At 44.0% G+C, this 22,848-nt stretch overlaps 1 protein-coding gene across 3 annotated transcripts in view; it reads left to right on the forward strand.

Moving 5' to 3' along the window:
• TLN2 (talin 2) overlaps positions 1-22,848 on the forward strand; it is a 477,844-nt gene that overhangs the window by 334,014 nt on the left and 120,982 nt on the right. For all 3 annotated transcript variants that reach the window (XM_082253081.1, XM_082253079.1, XM_082253080.1), the window contains exons 28-30: positions 11,413-11,621; positions 17,058-17,177; positions 20,748-20,945. In XM_082253081.1, the coding sequence (XP_082109207.1) occupies positions 11,413-11,621; positions 17,058-17,177; positions 20,748-20,945 (527 nt within the window). The remainder of the gene's footprint in view (positions 1-11,412; positions 11,622-17,057; positions 17,178-20,747; positions 20,946-22,848) is intronic.

Below are 22,848 nucleotides of genomic sequence, written 5' to 3' on the forward strand. Positions count from 1 at the left end.
TAATCACTATTTTATTTTTCTTTAACTTACCTTGTTTAGAAGAAAATATATTTGCCTTACTTCCTCTTCCTCCCCTCGGCGGCCACAGCGATACGTCACTTCCTGGCTTGCAATGATTCCTGGGAGCTGAAAGTCATCGCTCCCAGGAATCAATGCACCGGCCCCGACGTCAGTTCCGGTGCAGGCGCCGTCATACCTTGCTAAACAGCTTCTGGGCATGCCCAGAAGCTGTGCAGGGATGACGCTGCGGCACCAGAAGTGACGACGGGGCCGGTGCAGTGCATCGTGGGACCGAAGAAGACGGAAGAGGACACAGAAGAGCATCGAGCTGGCTTCAAGCTGCCCAAACCTGAGATGGCAGCGCTGGACAATACATTTTCAAGGTAAGTATTTCTTCTAAAAGGTAAGTGCAACCCAGGACAGATCAGAGGCTAGCCATTGTGGAATGCACTAGCCCTGACTGTCCTGGGGGTTATTTTTATTAAAAGAAACGTTCCCAGGGTGGAACTCCGCTTTAAGAAGTGGACTGTTCCACCGGTGGTGGACCCTACGGTTTGCAGATTGAACAAGGCAACCATGATTCCAGTTGAATAATCCCCGGCCTTTAAGGATCCGGCTGACAGGAAGGCGGAGGCTGTGGCCCGCAATATGTACACTCTGGCTAGTTCGGCATTAAGGCCGGTATTCACCATTGCCCTAGTGTCGCAAACACTGACTGAGTGCACTAAGCTTTTACGCTGTGGCCTTGAGGGAGAACAGCTCCAGTCTGCCTTTGCTGAGCTGGTGGTCCAGCTGGTCCAGGGGCTGCAGTTTATCTGTGATGCCTCTGGGAATGCGGCTCCCCTAGTGGCTTTGCTCTCTCTTTCGGCAGTGGTCCTTAGGCGTGTCTTTCGGCTCAAATGCTGGTCTGCTGACCAGACTTCTAAAAGGCCTTGACTGATCTCCCCTTTCAAGGAGATCGCCTGTTTCGAGCTACCCTGGATAACTTTATTAAAGGTCTCACAGGGGTGAAGAGTACCTTTCTTCCGCAGGCTACTAAGGTCAAGGACCCTTGTCATAGACGTGGGCCCTCCTTCTCTGCTCATCAGAAGTTTTTTCGTCCCTCAGGGTCGAATGACAAGGGCTTGAAGCCTTTCAGGGCCTCCTCTGGAGGATGCAAATGAACCTGGTCTGGCAAGCCGAGAGAAGTGGGCTTCTCTAGACCTGCGGACAAGGCTCCTTCAGCATGAAGGTGCGCCCTCGCCCATATCTGGGGTAGGGGGACATCTTCGCTGGTTTCCGAACCCGTGGACTTCCCTGGTACAAGACAAGTGGGTCCATAAAGTCATTCAGTCCGGCTATAAGATCAAGTTTCGCTCTTGTCCCCCTGGCAAGGTTCTTTCCTTCCAACTTTTGCCTGTCCGCAGACCGCTTACAGGGTCTGTTTGGGGCGGTATTAGACCTGTTACTTCAAGGTGTGATTGTCCCGATTCCGACTTCGGAACTTTTTCAGGGTTTTTACTCAAACCTGTTTACAGTTCCCAGGAAGGAAGGCAAGGTGCATCCAATCCTTGACCTTAAGGTGCTGAACTGCTTTGTGCGGGTGCAGAAGTTCAGAATGGACTTCATTCGCACAGTGGTGGCATTCCTGCATCGGGGATTTTCTTGCCTCTATCGACATAAAGGATGCTCACTTTTACATTCCAATATGTGACGGTCACCAGCGCTTCCTCCGCTTTGCCGTGTGAGAGGAGCATTAACAGTTTGTGGTGTTACCCTTTGGTCTTGCCTCTGCTCCTCGGGTCTTTTCAACAGTGTTAGTCCCGGTGCTCGCATTGTTACGCCAACGGTGGATCATAGTACTGGGCTACTTGGACGACCTCCTTCTGCGAGCAAAGTCTCCTACTGCTCTGGAGGTAATCCTGGAAATCACCTATCACCAGTTCAGCGGGATTCTGATATTTCAGATGTCTGCTCTGGTCCCGTCCACAAAGCTGAACTATCTGGGTCTGACTCTGGACTCGGCGTTAGCCAGAGTGCTCCTTCCTCTAGACAATCTCCTGAAATTGCAGGCTGAAATTCGTCTCTTGCTGTCCAGCAGATGGTTATCCCTCCAGACTTGCACCCCAGAGGGTGCTGGGCCTGATGGTGTCTAGCTTCGAGGCAGTTCTGTTTGTACAGCTCCATACAAGGTCCCTGCAAAGGGAGATTATGGCCAAATGGGGCAAGACTCCACAGTCTCTGGACATTCAGATCCGGCTGAGCCGGGGAACGAAGGAGTCCCTGATATGGTGGCTTCGTTCTCCAGCGTTTCGGCTGGGCAAGTTCTTCCTCCCCTTGTATTGAACAGTGGTCACCACGGTTGCCAGCCTGTCCGGCTGGGGAGGCGTCCCCAGCAAAAATTCTGCTCAGGGGATCTAGACACTGGAGGAGTCCAGACTACCGATCAATGTCTTGGAACTCTGAACAATAAGACTGTGCCTGGGCCTTTGGACGGATCGTCTTCAGGGATGTCCAGTGCGCATTTAAACAAAAAATGCCACAGCCGTGGCTTATGTCAATCACCAGGGGGGCACAAGAAGTGTCGGCGGCCCTGGAAGTAGCCGGCATTCTAAGGTGAGGTGAACAGTTCATTCCAGCCCTCTCCGCCGTACACATTCCCGGGGTGGAAAACTGGCAGGCAGATTACCGAAGTCTGCAGGCGTTGAACCAAGGGGAGTGGTCCCTTCATCTGGAGGTGTTTCATCAGTTGTTTCTCTGATGGGGCATCCCTGTGGTGGATCTGTTGGCGTATCGGCTCAACAGAAAGGTACAGAGGTTTGTGGCTCAGTCACGGGATCCTTAGGCGGATGCCACAGATGCGCTGGTGGCCCCGTGGGGTCAGTATCGTCTGATTTTATTCCTTCCCTTCTCTCAAGCTTCTGCCAAGACTTCTATGCAGGATCGAGGCAGAAGGGATTCTGGTCATCTTAGTGGCTCCGGACTGGGCTAGCCAGGCTTGGTATGCTGATCTGGTGTGGCTGGTGCCTGATGTTCCTTGGAAGCTTCATCTCACGGGGATCTGATGTCCCAAGGACCAATCTTCTATCCTGCCTTACAGTTGCTGGCTTTGGCAGCTTGGCTTTTGAATGCCAGGTGCTGATGGATAGAGATTTATCAGTGTCGGTGATTCCAATGCTGTTAAAAGCTAGAAAATCCTCTTCTAGGAATATCTACCAACGTACATGGAAGACGTACATTGCGTGGTGTGAGTTTCTTGAGGTTTATCCTTGCTTCCTTCAACGTGAATTTGAACAGAAATTGGCCTTGAGTACCATCAAGGGCCAAGTGTCAGCTTTGGCGGCCTTCTTTCATCGACCCTTGGCCACACATTCCCTGGTGCGTACCTGTCTTCAGTGCATCCTACATTTGGTTCCTCCAGTGCGGTCTCTGTTGCTGCCTTGGGACCTCAATTTGGTACTTTCTGTCCTCCAGAAGCCACCCTGGGAGATTACCTTGCTTACGCTGTCTCAGAAGGTGGCTTTTTTGGTGGCTATCACCTCTGCTTGCAGGGTGTCAGAACTGGCGGTGTTATCCTGTTGTTCACCTTACTTGGGAATTCAGGGATAAGGTGGTTTTTCGCCCTTGTCCATTGTTCCTCCCAAAGATTGTCTCTGATTTTCATTTGAATGAAGACATTGTGTTGCCTTCCCTGTGCCCTAGGCCAAAACATCGGAAGGAAATTGCCTTGCATGCCTTGGATGCGGTGTGGGCAATTAGGGTCTACCTGGCAGCTACGGAGTCTTTTAGGAAGTCAGACTCACTATTTTTGCTCACGGATGGGCCTCAGAAAGGATTCCTCTGCGACTATTTCCAAATGGATCAGACAAACAGTTATTCAAGCCTATTCCATCAGGGGTCAGGTTCCTCCTTTCCCTGTTAAGATGGCCTCTACTTGGGCCTTCCGTCATCAGGCGAAAGTGACACAGGTTTGCAAGGCGGCCACCTGGTCATCGGTGCACACTTTCACAAGTTCTATAAAGTGGATGCGTTGGCATCTACGGATGCTTATTTTTGTGGCAAAGTATTGCAGGCTGCTGTTTAGAGAACCCGATCCTCTTTGAGGGTGTATTTGTATTTTTCTGGTGGGCTCCAGTTGTTTTTGTTGCGCTCCTGTTGCCTAGTTGACTACTGTTTAGCCTCTGGATTTCTTTGCTGTTCCCTCCCCTCATGTTTAACACTGTTTTGGGACGTCCCAATGGTTAAGATCAGAAGCTGTGGCCATCAATGAATGAAAAAGAAAATGGGACTTTTGACTTACCGTAAAATAAATTTTTCAGATCATTGATGGACACAGCACCCACCCCTCTGTGGAGTTGTAATTATTCTAACATTGCTTATAACAAAATTGAGTACCTATAGCAAAGAGGCATATACCGCCTGGGACTGCCCATAGGCGTAGCCAGATTCCTTTTCTGCCTAGTGTCCTACTCCTGTAGGGGGCAGTATAACTCAATGGTTATGAAGATCAGGAGCTGTGTCCGTCAATGAACATCAGAGAAATGGGTTTACGGGAAGTCAGAAATCCCATTTTTGGGGGTTCCCGGAGAACTTCTTGCCAAGGGCTCCTTCAAAGTAAAAAGTTTAAGAAACCCTGCTCTGATATCCTAATCTCGTCCCACCTTCTGTTATTGGATATCTTTCATATTCCTTCATTCCTCGCAGCCTAAAAGAGAGACCCCTAGCTTGCAACTAGTTGTCCAATAAAGGCATCAAATATGTCTGATTTTTCATTGGGTGCGATCATGTCACTTCAACACATCCAGAAGCACTAAATAATCTCCCAAGTAGAGCAGTTTCGATAAAATCCAAGCAATCAATTTGTATGCACACCTCTAAATCGATAGGCTGGCTGCCTGATGTGTTTGTTCCCACTGTGTGAACGGCCTACCTTTGGAAGTCCTATTATCTTTTTTGCCCGCAGCTCTTATATTTCCCATCAACTGGGAAATGCATCAGCTGGGTAAATCCCTAGATATAACAGAATGAGATAAAATCTGGTGACTACAGTAAAATGTTTCACCTAAATTCTGGCCTAGGTAAATGCTCACGAAGTACTTTTCCAGTGGTATTTAGCCTCAGATCACATGGCTAAATTTGAACCCACGTCTCCTTTTTATGCTTTCAGGGATGTAGGTTACAGGCCACACTTCACATTTTGGTGGTAGTGCCCAGTGGGCCAAAAATTATGAATACAGGTATATAAAATGAATAGAACCACCATTAATTGGAATCTAGTTCAAAACCAATGGGATACTTTACATCCAACGAATAAAAACAAAAATAACTACTAAAATCATTATCTTTTTAGCCACACAACAAACCATAGCCAAGCTTGGAGCCAACCTACTTTCAACTTTATAAAGGTGAAAAATTGGGTGATGGCCCTTATGATTGAGAAATTTGGCTCCATACTGAGTGATAAGCATTCTAAATTGTTCACTCTGGCTTGTTTATAAGGACAACCTGAACCCTGCCCACTCCTTGCACTCACTTTAATGGATTTATGCAGTCGGGGTTCCTAGCCGAGCTCCACACTCCCCCCCCCCCCCCCCCCTTTCCTCTTTCGCACCATTTTCTAAATTTCAATTGGGACTACTGTTGATATTTTTCATATAATGTTTATGCTGTGATGTGCCTTCTTTTCTGTGCACTTGTAAGATTTTTTCAAAGACAAATAAAATATACAATATGTGAAAGAATGTTTGGCTACCATTCACAAAAAAATCTTGCAATGTGTTGGATAACCTTTGTGCAATGAGGATTGCTCCCAATTATTTTAAAGTGCATGTCTGGTTAGGGTATTATTCAAGTGCATAGCTCCAAACTGTCCCTAATATGAAACAATATCCCTCTTTCCTCCTTATTTGTCCCTCATTTTGGTCTGGTCTATATCGTTTTAAATAAAATGCACTATTTATCTTTCAAAAACTGTTTCAGTGCTAAACCATTTGTAAATGTCAAAAGCCATCATATTGGACTAATCGTGATTAAAAAAAAAAAAAAAAAAAGCACTTCTTGGGTTTAACTAGTAAATAGTATAAATCTCCTTGAAGGTGACATGGCAGGGTGTGTCCTATGCCTGCATACTTTTGTTAATAGGTGTTTCTCGTTCAAGCTAATCATCAAAGGAATTCACACAGGAAAAACATTAAGTAGAAGCAAGCGATCTCTATCAGTAGTGAGGAGAAATGTATCGCCTAAAGTGGAGTTCCACTCAAAAGTGGAACTTCCACTTTAAGGCCTCCTGACCCTCTGACATGCCACATTTGGCTTGTCATTTTTTTTGTGTGTGTCCTAGTTTTGACAGGTACCCGCTTCCACTTCCACTCGGGCCGCCTAGGTGGCTCAAGCGAAAGTTCTCCTCTCCCTCCCTGCAATCTTCTGGGACACGTCACAGGTCCCAGAAGATTGCCCGTCAACTCAGGATGCGCATTGCGACTGGCGCAGTGCGCACCCGGCGCCACATGCTGCCACAGCTGGATGCCCACGGTAGTGATGCCAGCGCTGTGGGGGGGGAGGAGGAATAGATCCGAGGATCCCGCCGGCCACATCGCTGGATCCTGGGACCGGTGGGTGTGTTTATTAAAAGTCAGCAGCTACACTTTTTGTAGCTGCTGACTTTTAATAAATACAAAAACTCAGCTTTAAGTTCACTAGGAAAAACTAAGGATTAGTTGGAGACCTACTTTAGCAATGTCCAATCCCCCAAAGGTAGCTGCAAATTTCTCAGCCACCTGACTATGCCTGTGTCCTGTGCTTAGCGAAAAAGAAAAGATACTTCATGAAAATTAAAGATGTGTTTTTTCGTTTTTGTTTTTTAAATTTATCAGCATGTTGTTGAGGGGGGAGGAAGGGTAGAGAAAAAGCAAAATATAGGCAGATTAGGCTTCTTTCTTCTTTCTTTCTGGTGTTGACAAGATGGAGGTAGACATTTTTTATTTAGGCTTTGCTGCACACAGTGCAAGAATTAATAGCGAGACAGAGTGGCACCAATGTATGTATTTAGAGCCAAAGACCTGCTCATGAGTGCTTTTATCTGCAGCCTTAGCTGAAACTGTAATATTGTTTTATAAACAGAGATGTGGTCTGACTTTAATGCAAAATTGGAGTGTTAAGAATGATGATGCACAACACTGTTTAACAACAAAAGATAAGAATTAATGTCCGATTGATTTATCGTGACTTCCTTTTAAATAATGATTGATATTTTCAAAAGAAATTGCATTAAATCATTCCCCTGTAGTCTATTAATACATAAGCTGGAAGGCAAAATCAAGCTGAAACTCACAAAAACCCACTAAACAGAACTTGGGTCGTGTGTATTGTTACTTTGTTTTAATACTACTTGTCATGGGAGCATGTGGATTTAGACATCCAAAAAAGAGAAAGACCGCACTCAGAGATGTTGAATGAAAATCAATAGAACTCCTTTATTCTCCATGAATACAGCAGACAGACAGTGCAATACACGGACAGACGTGTCGGGTTGACGCGTTTCACGATAAAAATCGCTTAATCATAACCACACACCTTGAGGTCTCAAGGTGTGTGGTTATGATTAATCTGTATTGCACTGTCTGTCTGCTGTATTCATGGAGAATAAAGGAGTTCTATTGATTTTCATTCAACATCTCTGAGTGCGGTCTTTCTCTTTTTTGGATGTCTATATGCTTGGATGGCGGATCTGACCTGCACCGAGTGCTGAACTTGCACCTGAGCGGCTTTCCTCCTTGTTTTGCTAGCATGTGGATTTACCAACAAGCAATAAGGTGAAACTCCTGCCAAATATTTTTTTAGATTCAACAGGAAAGGGTTAGCTCATGCCAGTATTTAACAGCTAGCTGTTTGTCCCCCACTAGAGAGATTTTCTTTAATTCTGTCTCAGTGAGTACAAAATTTGGTAATAAAACTCTGGCTAACGATCTAACCCATTCTATTCTGATGCCCTCTGCTGGGTGGTGTCACCCACACATGTACTTTTTCCCACCATTCTGCGTCAAGTAAGCATAATACTTCTGCTCCTACTTTACAAAGAGCCATGTGGAACTTTGATTTTCTGTTTCTACTACTTGCCTATAGTGATTTTGGTAATCTCTGTCCCTCTTACTCTTGCCAGGTGCCTGTCATTCTGAAGCGTTGCCTTGTAACCCAAACCTTACATTGCCTTTCTGTAATTCCAACTCTAGACATGGGGGACATAGTCCCCCTTACCGGTTGCCCTCAGCTCACTCTGCTAAAGGCTCTAAACTTTGCTTGCAGCATACCTACTGTAGTGGCCAATGTCTGCAATCTTATCTTTGGAGTCTTTTTTCGCTAAGCTCAGATGTTGAATCCTCTTCCTTCTCATCTGAGTTTTGTGTTTGTCATCGTGCATAACTTTATGGCTCAAATCGCCCAGTTATTTGCTAACTCTTTCTGTAGTTGCCACAAACCCACTCCTGTGCCTTTTTATTCTGCATATTCTGTATCTACTCTACCTGCAGCCTTAGTGGCTACTGATCCATTAGCTGCCGAAATGTTAACTCTGAGCTGCTTCTGAGGAGTCGCTGTCATGGTAATTTCTTCAAAATTAAGAGACAATTTTAACCCTTATTGACGCTGTGCACACAACTTAAAACTAGAGTCAGCCTGTTGCTTATACCAACTTCTTCCTAGTTTTGGGTCCTTCATACTGCAAATACCTTCCTTAGTGCACCGGTTGTTAAAGGGCTTCCTCTATCGAGATCAGAAATACCCTGACAAGGTGTTTGCTCTCCTAAGTGCTTTTACCTCGTGGAATATAAACAACAGAATTATGAATCAACCATCAATACATCAATAATTAATATAAATAAATCAAATACAATGCATCATAATTCAAGTAAAGTCCATTATCTCAAATCTTCTTAATAGTGAAATAAAGTTCCATCGTGCTAAAGTGCTGTAAACTCAAATGCAGTGCAAATCGTGCTTCCCTCCTGTGTGCCTGTACTCTTTATCACTAGCTAGTATCAGGGGGATCCTCCTGGAGAGCTACAAACGACAGCCTGGCTGGGCCTCGCACTGGATAATCTAGATCCTTATGGTGTCCCAACTTGGCCACCAAGCATGCGCAGGTTGTGGTCTGCCCAGGCCTCGCCACGACGGTGCCCCGACGGATGGGGACGAGCCTGCGGAGAAGTTTTCTTCGCCTGGACGCCTCAGCTCTGGAACATCCTCTGTTGCAGCGTCCCCTCTTGGCTGACAGCACCCCCACTCAGGGTGGGAGGTGACCCGTATCGGAGCGGAGCCAGTGGTCCATGGTATGGTGAGTGTAGATATGTTTCAAACCATTTGATTTTATTTTAAAACGGAATTACCCTATATGGATCGTTCTCTGCCATTTATATACGACCATCCCATTGCCCAATAATTAGGGAGTGATGGACTACAAAGCTCAGCAGACCCAGGATATCTGCACAAGCGCGTATGACTCCTGTCCTTGACAGTCCATAGCAGCTGGTTAGTCAGTGGGCACACAGGAGGGGAGCACGATATGCAACGCATTTGAGTTTACAGCACTTGGCACTTTAGCACAATGGAACTTTATTTCTCTATTAAAATGATTGTAAAGTCTTTATTTTTTTATTTTTTTTTAAATACCAAACCTGTTATACTTGCCGCCTCTGTGCAGGTATTTTGCACAGGGCAGCCCGGATCCTCTTCTCGGGGCCCTCTTTGCTGCTCCTGGCTCCTCCCTCCTGACGAGTGCCCCCCAGCAAACATCTTGCTATGGGGGCACCTGAGCTGCAGTTTTCTGTGTCCATTCAGACACGGAGCTGGAATTTAGCCCCGACCCCCCTCTCTCCCTCCTAATTGGCTAACTGACTTTGACAACCGTGGGAGCCAGTGGCGCCACAGCTGTGTCTCAGCCAATCGGGAGGGAGAGTCCCCGGGCTGCTGAGGGCCTCATGGACATCTTTGTATTAGGGGGTGCTGGGGAAGCTTCTACACACAGCAGGGTTTTTATCCTAATGTATAGAATGCCTTCTGACTTAAGAACTTTAAGAAGATTTGAGATAATGTGCTTTATGTGAATTAAGATGCATTGTATTTGATTTATTTGTATTAATTGTTTATGGTTGATTGAATATAAACAAAAGAAATATCAAACCCGAGGTAATAGAAAGAACCAATATAGGGTAGCACTCTTTATATACACTTTATCACTATTTAACGGCACAGCACCTTCTAGAGCAGCAACCCACATTAACACAGCTGACCGTTGTTCTCTCTGAAATGATCACAGAGGGCCTGTTATCCTTCTGTATAGGAACACAGGTCTCTATGGATCATTTCACAAAATCCTCCCCCCACAGTTAGAAAACACTCTTCTAGGCTCACAATTAACCCTTTGATCACCACTAGGTTAACCCCTTCCCTGCCAGTATCAATATTACAGTAACAGTGCATATTTGTAGCACGGATTACTGTAGTAATGTCACTGGTCCCACCCAAAAGTGTCAAAAATGACAGGACAGGGGTCCGATCTGTCTGCTGCAATGTTGCAGTCCTGCTAAAAATCGCAGATGACTGCCATTACTAGTACAAAAAAAAAAAAGATAAATCTTTCCCTAGTTTGTAGACGCGATAACTTTTGCGCAAACCAATCAAAATATGCTTATTGGAATTTTTTTTACCAAAAATATGTAGCCGAATACAAATTGGCCTAAAAGGATGAAAAAAAAAATTTTTTTTTTTTGGAATGTTGTATAGCAGAAAGTGAAAAATATTATTCTTTTTCAGAATTGTCGCTCTTTTTTTTTTTCGTTTATAGCGCAAAAAAAAAAAAAAAATCCCTGAGGTGATCAAATACCACCAAAAGAGAACTCTATGGGGAAAAAAGGACATCAATTTTATTTAGATACAGCGTCACACAACCGTGCAATGGTCCGTTAAAGTAACGCAGTGCCAAATCGCAAAAAATTGCCTGGTCATTAAGGGGGCAAATTCTTCCTGTCCAGAAGTGGTTAATATATTTTTTCCACTTACACCATAAGCATGGGAGTATATATGAAGGTGGTTTACACAAACGTGTGTGTATATATATATATATATATATATATATATATATATATATATATATATATATATATATATATATATATATATATATATACAATTTTTTTTTTTTTTATTCATATGAAGTAAACAAAAGGTGTGTTTACTTTACCTGACGAAAGATTTATTCTTTTGAAGAAGACCAGTTTTGTGGTTTGCATTTATATGCTGCATGTATTTTAAATGTTTAGCTGTGATCTTGCTGGAGTTCTCACTTCAATGGTTATCTTTAAAAATACCTACAGTAATGATGCTTTTGTATCATGTACCTATTATTTGTTTTTAATAACTTCATATATCTTTCCGGTTTAGGTGTTGCTGCAAGAGAGACTGCATTGGCTTTGAAAACTTTGGCACAGGCAGCTAGAGGGGTGGCAGCTTCCACTAGTGATCCACAAGCTGCCAGTGACATGCTGGACTCAGCCAGAGATGTGATGGATGGGTCAGCTAAACTCATCCAGGAAGCAAAGCAAGCTCTTGTGGCTCCAGGGGATGCAGAGGTTCAACAAAGGCTGGCCCAGGTCAGTCACAAAAAAAAAAATAATTCAGAAATACGTAGTAATGTATGTTGCTTTAGAGTTTTTATCTAATAACCTAAAGGTTTCAAAAATTACAGTAAGGGACATTAATTTGCATGTTATGCAACTGTAAATCACTCTTCTTTCTTGTTCATTAAGGGACACAGGAAATCATTCACCTTCGGATTGTATGACTCTTCCAGGACTCTTGCAGAAGGATTGGATTGTGGCAAACAACCTATATGCCAGTCCAAAACAACCCCATCTGCTACAATCATGCTTCAGTTTTTTTTTTGCTAGTGAGCGAAGGGTGTGGACATATTTTCTTCAGCTCTGCTGTAAAAATTGACCCGATTTTTTGCTTGCACCATTTTTTACTCTTTAACATTTTTCTTCAAGTAATACTCTATTCTACACTGCTACTAGAGCTGGTCTTTCTGATTGCAACTATCTGGGACAATTTTTCTCACCCTGGCCTTTTGGTAAGCTGCACTACACTGGACATTTCAGGAATGGCTTGGAAGTGCCCTACTGGATTTGGGTTCTGTGTATGACACTTTCCAGACACTGTTACAGAGTTGGCCTCGGAGCAATTTCTAGAGCCACTGGCATTGCCTTAGCCCTTGCCCTGTCTCTGAAGACTCGCTTTGTGTGTATGTTGTCCAGGTCAAGCTCCATGTTCTACTTTAAGTACATGGGTCTTTAAAATTCTGTGGGAAGGGTTAATGCTTTGGGACAGAGTGCTGATGTCTTCTGCTAGATAGTTTCCCATTTGCTTGTCTTCTTACCCACCCTGCAGCTTTGAGGATGCATCTCCCTACTGCTGTCCCTGCTTTGCAGAAAACCACAAGAAACTTTAGTCTTTGATCTGTTCCTGCTGCCTGTCTACAGTGACTTTTGTCACTTCAAGCCATCCGGCTTTCACCTGCTACAGCTAACAGCCAACAGTTGAAGTCTCCCACAATCATCAGCGGCAAGTCCGGCTTCCCCTCCAAATAAGATAGCAGGGAGGCGGAGCACCACCACCGTGAACGGAGGAGGTATGTATGCACAAGCCAGAATACAGTGCAGTGACCCAATACGACAGTGTAAAGACAAACCTCCCCTCAGAATCTACATGAACATCAAACTTCTGAAAGTCAATGGATCCATGAACCAAAATGCTCATCCCACTGGAAAAGGAGGTGTGAGTAGTGGTATCCTCTCCCCACCCACGAGTATTTTAGGCAGGTTTTGGTCTCTGCAGTTTCTCCTGAAAGCATAAAATGGCAGGTTGGATTTTTTTTAAACACGTAAATATTATCATACGTTTAAGAGGGGAGCTCAAACCTCTAATATTCCATGATACTCCCGGGACCTCCGCCATTGTAAACAGTTATAAGCAAGCAAAGACCTCCATGAATGGCTTATGGCCCAGAGGCCTGTACCTGTCCTGGAAAGTGAAACACAGAATCCATTATTACCTGAAGGCCAGTGGTATGGCATACTTGTAAGAACATCCCAATATCTCTCCTGGTTGAAAAGGGTTGCAGGCAGTGATTGTAAGCAACTCAGCACAACGGTGCCTTCATCAGTAATTCGGTAATTGTAGGTATGCCCGCAGGCCGGGCGAGATCCTCCATGTAACAAGCAAAGATGCCAACAGTTTTGAACAAAACTTAACGGCCATCAGCAGTAGATGCCCCTTACTTATGCTTATGCGGTGGTGCAATACATGTTTAAGCTTTAATGTGCTGCTATTGCAGGCTCTGGATGGAATTGCGTTGCCGATTTAGAAATGGCCAGCAGAGGAGTGTTAATTTTGATTATGTAAATTTTTAATTTAGTTTTAGTTATAGTCTTATGACTAATATGCCATTTTAGTTTTAGTCGTATTTTAGTAGACTAAAATTGTGTTAATTTAGTAGACGAAAACATTTTAGTCGACAAAATTAACACTGCTTGGGAGGAGTCCAGGTTTCCGATCAACATCCTGGAAATTCAGGCAATCAGACTTTCTGTCTCAATGGACGGATCGTCTGCAGGGATGCCCTGTGAGTATAAAATGGGACAATGCTATGGCTGTGGCATATGTCAATCATCAAGGGGGCACAAAGAGTGCCCTGGCTACCCGGGAAGTCGCCGGTATCTTGAGGTGGGAAGAACGATATGTTCCGGCCCTCTCTGCTGTGCACAATTCGGGGGTGGAGAATTGGAGGTTTTTCATCAACTGTGTCTTTGGTGGGGGACCCCCGATGTGGACCTGCTGGCTTCCCATCTCAACAGGATGGTGCAGAGGTTCGTGTCAAGGCCTCGGTATCCTCTGGCCGACGCCGCAGATGCTCTGGTGGCCCCTTGGGGTCAGTATCGTCTGATTTACATAAACAGGTGGGGGGTACTGCGCTTCTGGGTAGATAATGTATGAACTGTGCTAAGTATTACTGCCTGTTACAATAAAAGAAGGGAACTATAGCATGTGTGGGTGGTTCAATATATAAATAAATAAGGTGCTATGTACAAAAAGTGCAAAATAAATCCGTACTTGAATAAATAATTACACAGTGCTAAAATATTGACACGGCACTCTACAAATATATAAATAAATAAGAGAATAGAAAACCACTTATAGTGCTAATAGTGTAATGGTGACAGATAAAGTGCTCAGGTGCATATAAATAAATATAGTAGGCAAAATTAAAGTGTCCTCTGTGCTCCACAAAAATAAATCAGTCTGGGTGAAATATAGTCCAAATGGTCAGGGTAAGTGTTCAAGTGGGGGGAATTATCCACAGGTGCTGCTCCTTCACCGAACACCGTGCTTAGGGTGGTGGGGTCCCACCCTAAGGTAACGCGTAGGGACGCTCGGACCGGAAGTGACGCACATTGCGGAAGTGGGGACTGCGATCCCACTCCGATGCTACTATATGCGCTTGTTTCTTTCAACAAATGTGAGTGTTTTTAACCTTATTTAAATAAAGCACCCCGTTTTTCCATGACATACTTGCACTATTTCGAGCCTTTGTTTTGAGATCCACTGAGACCGCTGGGAGCCTGGAGAGGGAGTAGGGAGCCAACCCACCCGCAGCAGCCCAGATATCTGGCCCTAGTGAAGCACGGTACAGGATTGGAGAGGAGTCCCCTGGATTAACTATAAGGCCTTTATCTTTAGACCTTGAGGTGAGCTGCTAGAACACTTAGAGGGGCTGAGGAGAAGCACCCCACCACCCTAAGCACGGTGTTAAGTGAAGGAGCAGCACCTGTGGATAATTCCCCCCACTTGAACACTTACCCTGACCATTTGGACTATATTTCACCCAGACTGATTTATTTTTGTGGAGCACACAAAATTATTTATTCAAGTACGGATTTATTTTGCACTTTTTGTACATAGCACCTTATTTATTTATATATTGAACCACCCACACATGCTATAGTTCCCTTCTTTTATTGTAACAGGCAGTAATACTTAGCACAGTTCATACATTATCTACCCAGAAGTGCAGTACCCCCCACCTGTTTATGATTTTGACACTGTATGGTTACCAGTTCTGGTACTAGCAGCTTCAGGGATCTACACCAACCCTTCTAAATCGTTCTCCCTAGACAGCGCAGGACTCACCACACTACTCCATCGTCTGATTTACGCCTTTCCTCCAATACAACTTCTGTCGAGACTGCTGCACAGAGTCGAGGTGATAGAAATTCAACTCATTCTGGTGGCACCAGACTGGCCTTGCCGGTCTTGGTACGTAGACCTGGTAAGGCTGGTAGCAGACGTCCCTTGGAAACTTCCTCTCAGGGAAGATCTGTCTCAGGAACCAATCTTCCATCCTGCTTAATGGCGTGGGGGGTTTCTCAGTTCTCCTTTTGTGTCTCATCTGGTGGAGTTTCTACAATTAGGTGTAGATTAACGTTTGACTCTGGGCACCATCAAGGGCCAGATTTCCGTCTTGGCTATTTTTTTCCAAAGGCCGCTGGCGGCGAAGTCCTTGGTTCACACCTTTGTGTAGGGAGTTCGCCATCTGGCTCCTCCGGTGTGATCCCTGGTACCTCAGTGGAATCTCAATTTGGTACTATCGGTGCTTCAATAGCCTCCTATTGAAAATATTCAAGAACTTCCCCTGCTCACTTTGTCGCAGAAGTTGGCTTTCTTAGTAGCTATCACTTCTGCACGTCGCATGTCGGAGTTGGCTGTGTTGTCCTGTCGGTCTCCTTACTTGGTGATTCATAGGGACAAGGTGGTGTTGCGACCCTGTCAGGCATTCCTTCCTAAGGTGGTCTCTGGGTTTCATTTGAATGAAGACATTGTGTTACAGTCCCTATGTCCTAAGCCGAAACATACTAAGGAAATTGCCTTGCATTCCTTAGATATGGTGAGGGCGATTCAGGTGTACTTGGCGGTGACTGAACCGATTAGAAAATTTGATTCTTTGTTCTTACGGATGGGCCTTGTAAGGGGAAGATCGCATCTGCTGCGACCATTTCCAAGTGGATCAGGCAGAGGGTGGTGTAGGCCTACTCCATTAAGGGTCAGGTTCCTCCTTTCCCTGTTTAAAGCGCATTCTACGAGGGTACTTGGTGCCTTCTTTCATCACGTGTCAGTGGTTCAGGTGTGCAAGGCGGCTAAGTGTTCACCTGTACACACATTTACAAAATTTTATAAGGCGGATGTACTTGCATCTTCAGATGCATCGTTGGCTGCAAAGTTTGCAGGCTGCAGTTGCAGAGGCTTCGGCTTCGTGAGGGTGAAAATTTTTCCCGGTGGTGAGCTCCAGTTGTTCCTAGTTGACCTTCTGTTACCTGGTTGACACTGCTTTGGGATATCCCAGTGGTCTGAAGACTTGAAGCTTTGTCCGTCAGTGAATATAAGAGAAAACTGGATTTTTGTCTTACCGTAAAATCCTTTTCTCTGAGGTTCACTGACAGACACAGCACCCACCCCTCTTTGAGGTTGAATTATTTGTTCTTCTGACATTGCTTGTTACAAACTGGAGTCCTACAGCAGGAAGTGATGGTATACCCTCTGGGACTGCCCCATGGGCGTAACCAAAAAGGTTTCTGCCTAGTCCTCCTCCTAGAGAGAGAGCATAAAGGCCAATGGTCTGAAGACTTGAAGCTGTGTCCATCAGTGAACCTCAGAGAAAAGCGTTTTTGCGGTAAGACAAAAATCCAGTTTTTCTTGGAGTCCATTGATCTACTCTGGACACACCATGCTTGTTTTCTCAATACTTGCATGCTTTGCTACTTACCTGAGGGATGCTAGTAGTAGGAGAGGCTATCGTGGGCTAACCTACAGCTTTTTTTTTTTGCCAATATTTAAACCTCCAGGCGGCATTATAACTTGAGGATGAATGGTTTCCTATGTCTTTCAAATGGACTTCAAGGAAAAGAATTTATAGTGGAAACAAAAAACTCACTTTTCTGTTTTCTTTTGATAACATTCTATTTGTCCTCTTGAAGGTGGCCAAAGCTGTATCTCACTCACTAAATAACTGTGTGAATTGCCTTCCTGGGCAAAAGGATGTGGACATGGCCTTGAAGAGCATTGGAGAGTCTAGCAAAAAGCTTTTGGTGGATTCGGTAAGTGTTGTAGCACACTGGCTAAATGATTAAAATTGAAAAAATACTTGCTCAATGTGATATAGTCCCCCTTTTTTACAGTGCCCCTGCACTCTATAATATTTATCTTGCTTGTAATTTACTGTATGTGTTATGCAGAGGTTTTTGTATTTAAGTTTGTGGAATACTGCATTTGCCCAAAACATTAGTCTATATAAAAAAAGTACAGAATTAACCAGAATCTACATTAACCACTTCCATACAGAGCAGTTACACCCCCTTCCTGCCCAGACCAATTTTCAGCTTTCAGCGCTCTCACTCTTTGAATAATTACTCAGTCATACAACGCTTTACCCAATCAAATTTTCTATCATTTTTTTCACACAAATAGAGCTTTCTCTTGGTAGTATTTAATCACCACTGGGTTTTTTATTTTTGTGATATAAGTGAAAAAAGAGCGAAAATTTTGAAAAAAAAACACATTTTGTTTTAAATAAGTAATTTTTTTTCATACATTTGGGCCAAAATTTATACTTCTACATATCTTTGGTAAAAATAACCCAAATTAGTGGTTATTATTTAGTCTGTGTGAAATTTATAGAGTCTACAAGCTATGGTGTCAATCCTTGAAAATTGATCACACCTAATCACACCTGATGTACCGACGGCCTATCATTTCTTGAGGCCCTGAAATGTCAGGACAGTACAAATACCCCCCAAATGACCCTTTTTTGGAAAGTAGACATTCCAGGGTATTTAGCAAGAGGCATGGTGAGTTTTTGGAAGTTGTAATTTTTTCCCACAATTCTTGGGAAAATGAAGAAATATATATATTTTTTTTACACACAAAATTGGCATAACAAGGTATTTCTCACACGCAGTATATGCATACTTGCAATTACACCCCAAAATATATTCTGCTACTCCTCCTGAGTAAGGCAATACCATGTGTGAGATGTTTACACAGCCTGGCCACATACAGAGGCCCAACATGCAAGGAGCACAGTCGGGTGTTCTAGGAGCATAAATTACACATATAATTTCCTAACGACCTATCACACTTTTGAAGGCCCTGGAGCACCAGGAAAAGGGAATTACCCACAAAATTACCCCATTTTGGAAAGCAAACACCCCAACGTATATTCTATGAGGCATGAAGAGTCTTTTGAACATGTCATTTTTGTCCACAAGTTTTTGGAAAATGAGGAAAGAAAATGAAAACGCTTTTTTTTTTTTTTTTACACAAAGTTATCAATTTATAAGATATTTATAACACATAGCATGTACATAGCAAAAATGACACCCCAAAATGTGTTCTGCTACTCCTGAGTATGGCGATACCACATATGTGAGACTTTGTCACAGCATAACCACATATAGAGGCCCAACATGCAAGGAGCACCGTCAGGTGTTCTAGGAGCATAAATTACACACATAATTTCATTACAACCAATCACACTTTTGAAGGCCCTGGAACCCCCGGACAATGGCAACCCCCACAAAATGACTTTTGGAAAGCAAACACCCCAACACATAATCTAGGAGGCATGGGCTGCAGATAGGTACTCAGGTACTCTGAGGGGGTGCAGACAGGTACTCGGGTACACTGATCGGCTTCAGAAAGGTACTCGGGTAGTCTGATGAGCTTCAGAGAGGTACTTGGGTATTCTGATGGGCTAGAGACAGGTACTCGGGTAATCTGATGGGGTGCAGATAGGTACTCGGGCACTCTGGGCTGGAGACATCATCGGAGTACCCGAGTACCTGTCATCGGAGTACCCGAGTACCTGTCATCGGAGTACCTGTCAGAGTACTCTGATGGGCTCGTGACAGGTACTCGGGTACCTTGATGGGCTGGTGACAGGTACTCGGGTACCCTGATGGGCTGGTGACAGGTACTCGGGTACCCTGATGGGCTGGTGACAGGTACTCGGGTACTCTGATGGGCTGCTGACAGGTACTCTTTATTAGGGGGGGCAATCAGTGTGTTTTGGGGTGCACTATAATCGGTAACTAGCTGTTACCGCAATCTCCTCCTCACACAGGATCAGTGTGTGAAGAGGAGAACACGGTAACAGCTAGTTACCGTGTTCTCTGTTGACATTCTGTGACCGGCTGAATTTCATTGGCTCTTTACCTTGATCGGGGATGGGCTCAGTCCGAGGGACAAACCTCATCCCTGATCGCCGTGCTGCGTGCCCCCGGGGATCGAGGAGCCCTTCCTGCCGGCATCATGTTACTATGGCCCGATATGGAAGTGGTTAAGACACAATTTTACGACAGAGGTGAACTTGTTCCCTAAATTTGCTTTATATTCGCTGTAAAGCCTAAACATTTTTTACCTTCCTTGCATTAAGGTTAAAAAATGTTTAGGTGTCAGCATCCCCACTCACCCCCCCCCCCCCCTCTTTTACCTACCTGAGCCCTCATTCGATCTAGCACTGTGCATGTCTACAGCTCTTCTCTTCCATCACTTCCTCACTTCCAGGTCTCACTGGCTTTGCTGAGACCTATTGGCTCCATTGCTGTCAATCAAAGCCAGTGATGAGGGAGCGGGGGGCTAGGCGGCTTCCCATGGCAGCACTGGACAGACAGGAATTAAAATTGTAGACAACCTTGTGTATTTTGCCTCCTTATGAGCTTGTCAGGTCCATAATGCAAAAAGGTGAAAAATAGAAAGATCCATTATAATAGACATTTTATTAACAAACAAAAAAACTAAACATTTTTACAATCACTTTAAAGGACAAGTGTACTCCAATTAAAAAATTCTACTACTCCTCCCTCCTTACCTAGGAACCACCCTTTGTTTTTGTGTGTTTTGCAATGAACTGAATTTCATGCAATTCTGTTTTTGTTAATTACAAGCAAAGTTGTGTATACAAAGTAGAGGCCTCCAGGTTTGTAGCAATGAATACATTTTATTGGGGACGATAGATATTGTACTGGTTGGAGTATCCTTAGCTTTTTTTCTAAAATGTGCCTCTCGTGTTAGTATTTTACTAGAGGGTTTGGTTCCCAAGACCTTGTTAGTGGGAATTTAAGGATATCTCTCCCTACAGACTTCATGCCATGCAAGCGTGAAGAATAGAGAGACATACCAATTGTCACCTATCACAAATGTCACCTTTTTTCTCTCTTATTTTCACTAATCACCAATGGGTCTATAACCCACACCTCATGTGATTACTGTACACATGTAATTTTTATATATATTTTTTATCTTTTCCTTTGAAATAAAAACGTTACTTCACAATAATCGACTCTATACTAGCCCATAAAGTCCCAAACCATTGGCCTGAAAAAAACTACCCATATCAGTATTTTACTAGAAGGCTCTTTACATTCTATCTGGGTGAAAAAAAAAACGAAACTCTGCATTAAGGAGAGACCTCACAAAGCAAGCACACTGTAATTGTTTCTCTGATTTTCTGTCCTCATTTTACTAGTCCAAGAATGCTGCAATTCCAGTACTGCTTGCAGAAAACCTTTTCTTCATGGTTGCTTTTGTATACTGTCGTCATTTTAATGCAGTGCAGGCCTGCGTTTATTTTAAAAATAACAGAGGTGTGTTTTTAACTGTCTATTTAGCTTCCTCCAAGTACCAAGTCTTTCCAGGAGGCACAGAGTGAGCTAAATCAGGCAGCGGAGGACCTTAACCAGTCTGCTGGAGAAGTGGTCCATGCTTCCCGTGGCCAGAGTGGGGAGCTGGCAGCTGCTTCTGGAAAATTCAGTGAAGATTTTGACGAGTTCCTCGATGCTGGGCTTGAAATGGCTGGACAGACCCAGGTACGAATTGTCAGCAATACAACTTTAAGTTACTGCTCGATTCAAAAGAATGGACTGTCTTTACCTAAAACATTTACCTTAAAACACTGCAACAGTGTGAATTCAGTCTTAAAGTGGAACCAAATGTAAAAAAAAAAATGTGAACAGGAAAGCTTTTTTATTGCAGAAGAGACATGCACGCTACAAGCGTGCCAAAACGCGTTTTAAAAATGCAGTTTAATGCTACATGCCCAAAAAGGCTCTGGGGTTTCTGTGGCACACATGGAAAAGTAAATGGCTACCCTATGCAGGACACAACGTGTAAATGAGGCCTTAATACAGGTGTAACAAGTTGCTAAAGCTAGAGTTGACCTTTAGGCTTCATAGACACTAGCGTTTTTTAAAAGCTCAAAAAAAACGCTGGATGAAAAATGCTGATAATACCGTTTTAATGCCTGCGTGAAGTAGCTTTTTAGAATCATTTAGGAGCATTAGGATTTTTTCAGTACATAAAGAAAAAAATAAAGCATTTTAGCAAATGCTAAGTAATCGTCTAGGAGCATTCAGTGTTTTTTTTTTTCTGCTGAAAAAACGCTCCAAAAAAAACTACAAAAACTTTTTTTTTTCTCTCTTTCATTCATTGACTGACACAGCTCTTGATATTCATAACCATTGGATTATACTGCCCCCTACAGGAGTAGGACACTTGGCAGAAAATAATTCTGGCTACACCCATGGGCAGTCCCAGGGGGTATACTCCCTCTTTCTGCTATAGCAACTAATTTATTTTCTGTCTAGTCAGGAGTAAGGACCTATTTCCTTGCTGGGATCTTTGGTCCTGGCAAATCTTTTTAGATAGAAAATATTTTCTCCACGCTAGGTCTTCGCAAAATAGCCCCACTGGACGAGGGCTGGCCTGCGAGTTAAACCCCTCGCGGGGTTGCAAACGATCGGGCCTCGGCAGTGTTCCTCCTAGCTGACAGCCCCCCCCCCCCGTTTAGATGGAGAGGGGTTCTGTCTGGAGCAGTGCCTATCTGGTTCCTGGTATGGTGAGTAGCTGTCCCCCCTCTCCCCCTTGAGGGTTTTAGGGTGGACGTGGGCCCCTTCTTGGGACAATCGGATAGAAGCAGGTGACAGGCGGCTCCCGGCTGACAAAGTCCTGTTGGACGATACGCGTTCGGGAGGTGGAGCCGCCTGTCACCTGCTGCTATCCTTTCTGCCTTGGATGCCGTAAGCTGCGATCCTTTGCAGCGGCACCGCCCATGCCATCCGTGAGGCGCTTTCCAGGCTGATTTATTTATTGGACCATGTGAGTGTTATTTTATTGATCTACATTAAATAATATATTAAACGGAGAGCACTTACATGTTGTCCTTTACAACTGATGAACGGGATTGAGTCTGGATTATATGATGAGGTTCCCCTGCATGTGTTTTTGTCTGTCTGAATCCTTTTTTGGAGAGTCCCCCCTGCATATGTCCTGATTGCCTGGACTTATTTGGTACCACCTGATAAGCGTTTATTGAGTCATTTCAGGTGAGCTCGGTGTATACCTCACTGTTGGAGGAGCTTGGCCAATCTTCTATCTATGCACGTTATGGATCTTCTGGGACTTTTTGGACTATTCCCTTATTAGATTTATTTTGCGCTGCGCTTTATATGAAAATTTTACCATGTTGGGATAAGAGTGATTTATCTTCACTGTTCAGCTTGCATTTTTGGAATATTTGCACTTTTCTCTGTTTTCGCTGATTTGTTATTTTTAAATCCTACACTGTTGAAAGCTAGGAAATCTACCAATAGGAAGATCTACCATTGTACGTGGAAGACGTACTTTACATGGTGTGAGTCTCTTGGAGTTCTTCCTCACTCCTTTTCAGTGGCTTGGATCTTAACCTTCCTTCAATGGGGGGGGGGGTTGAAC

This window comes from Pelophylax lessonae, assembly GCF_965119305.1.
Source record: "Pelophylax lessonae genome assembly, chromosome: 4".
Classification (NCBI taxonomy): Eukaryota; Metazoa; Chordata; class Amphibia; order Anura; family Ranidae; genus Pelophylax; species Pelophylax lessonae.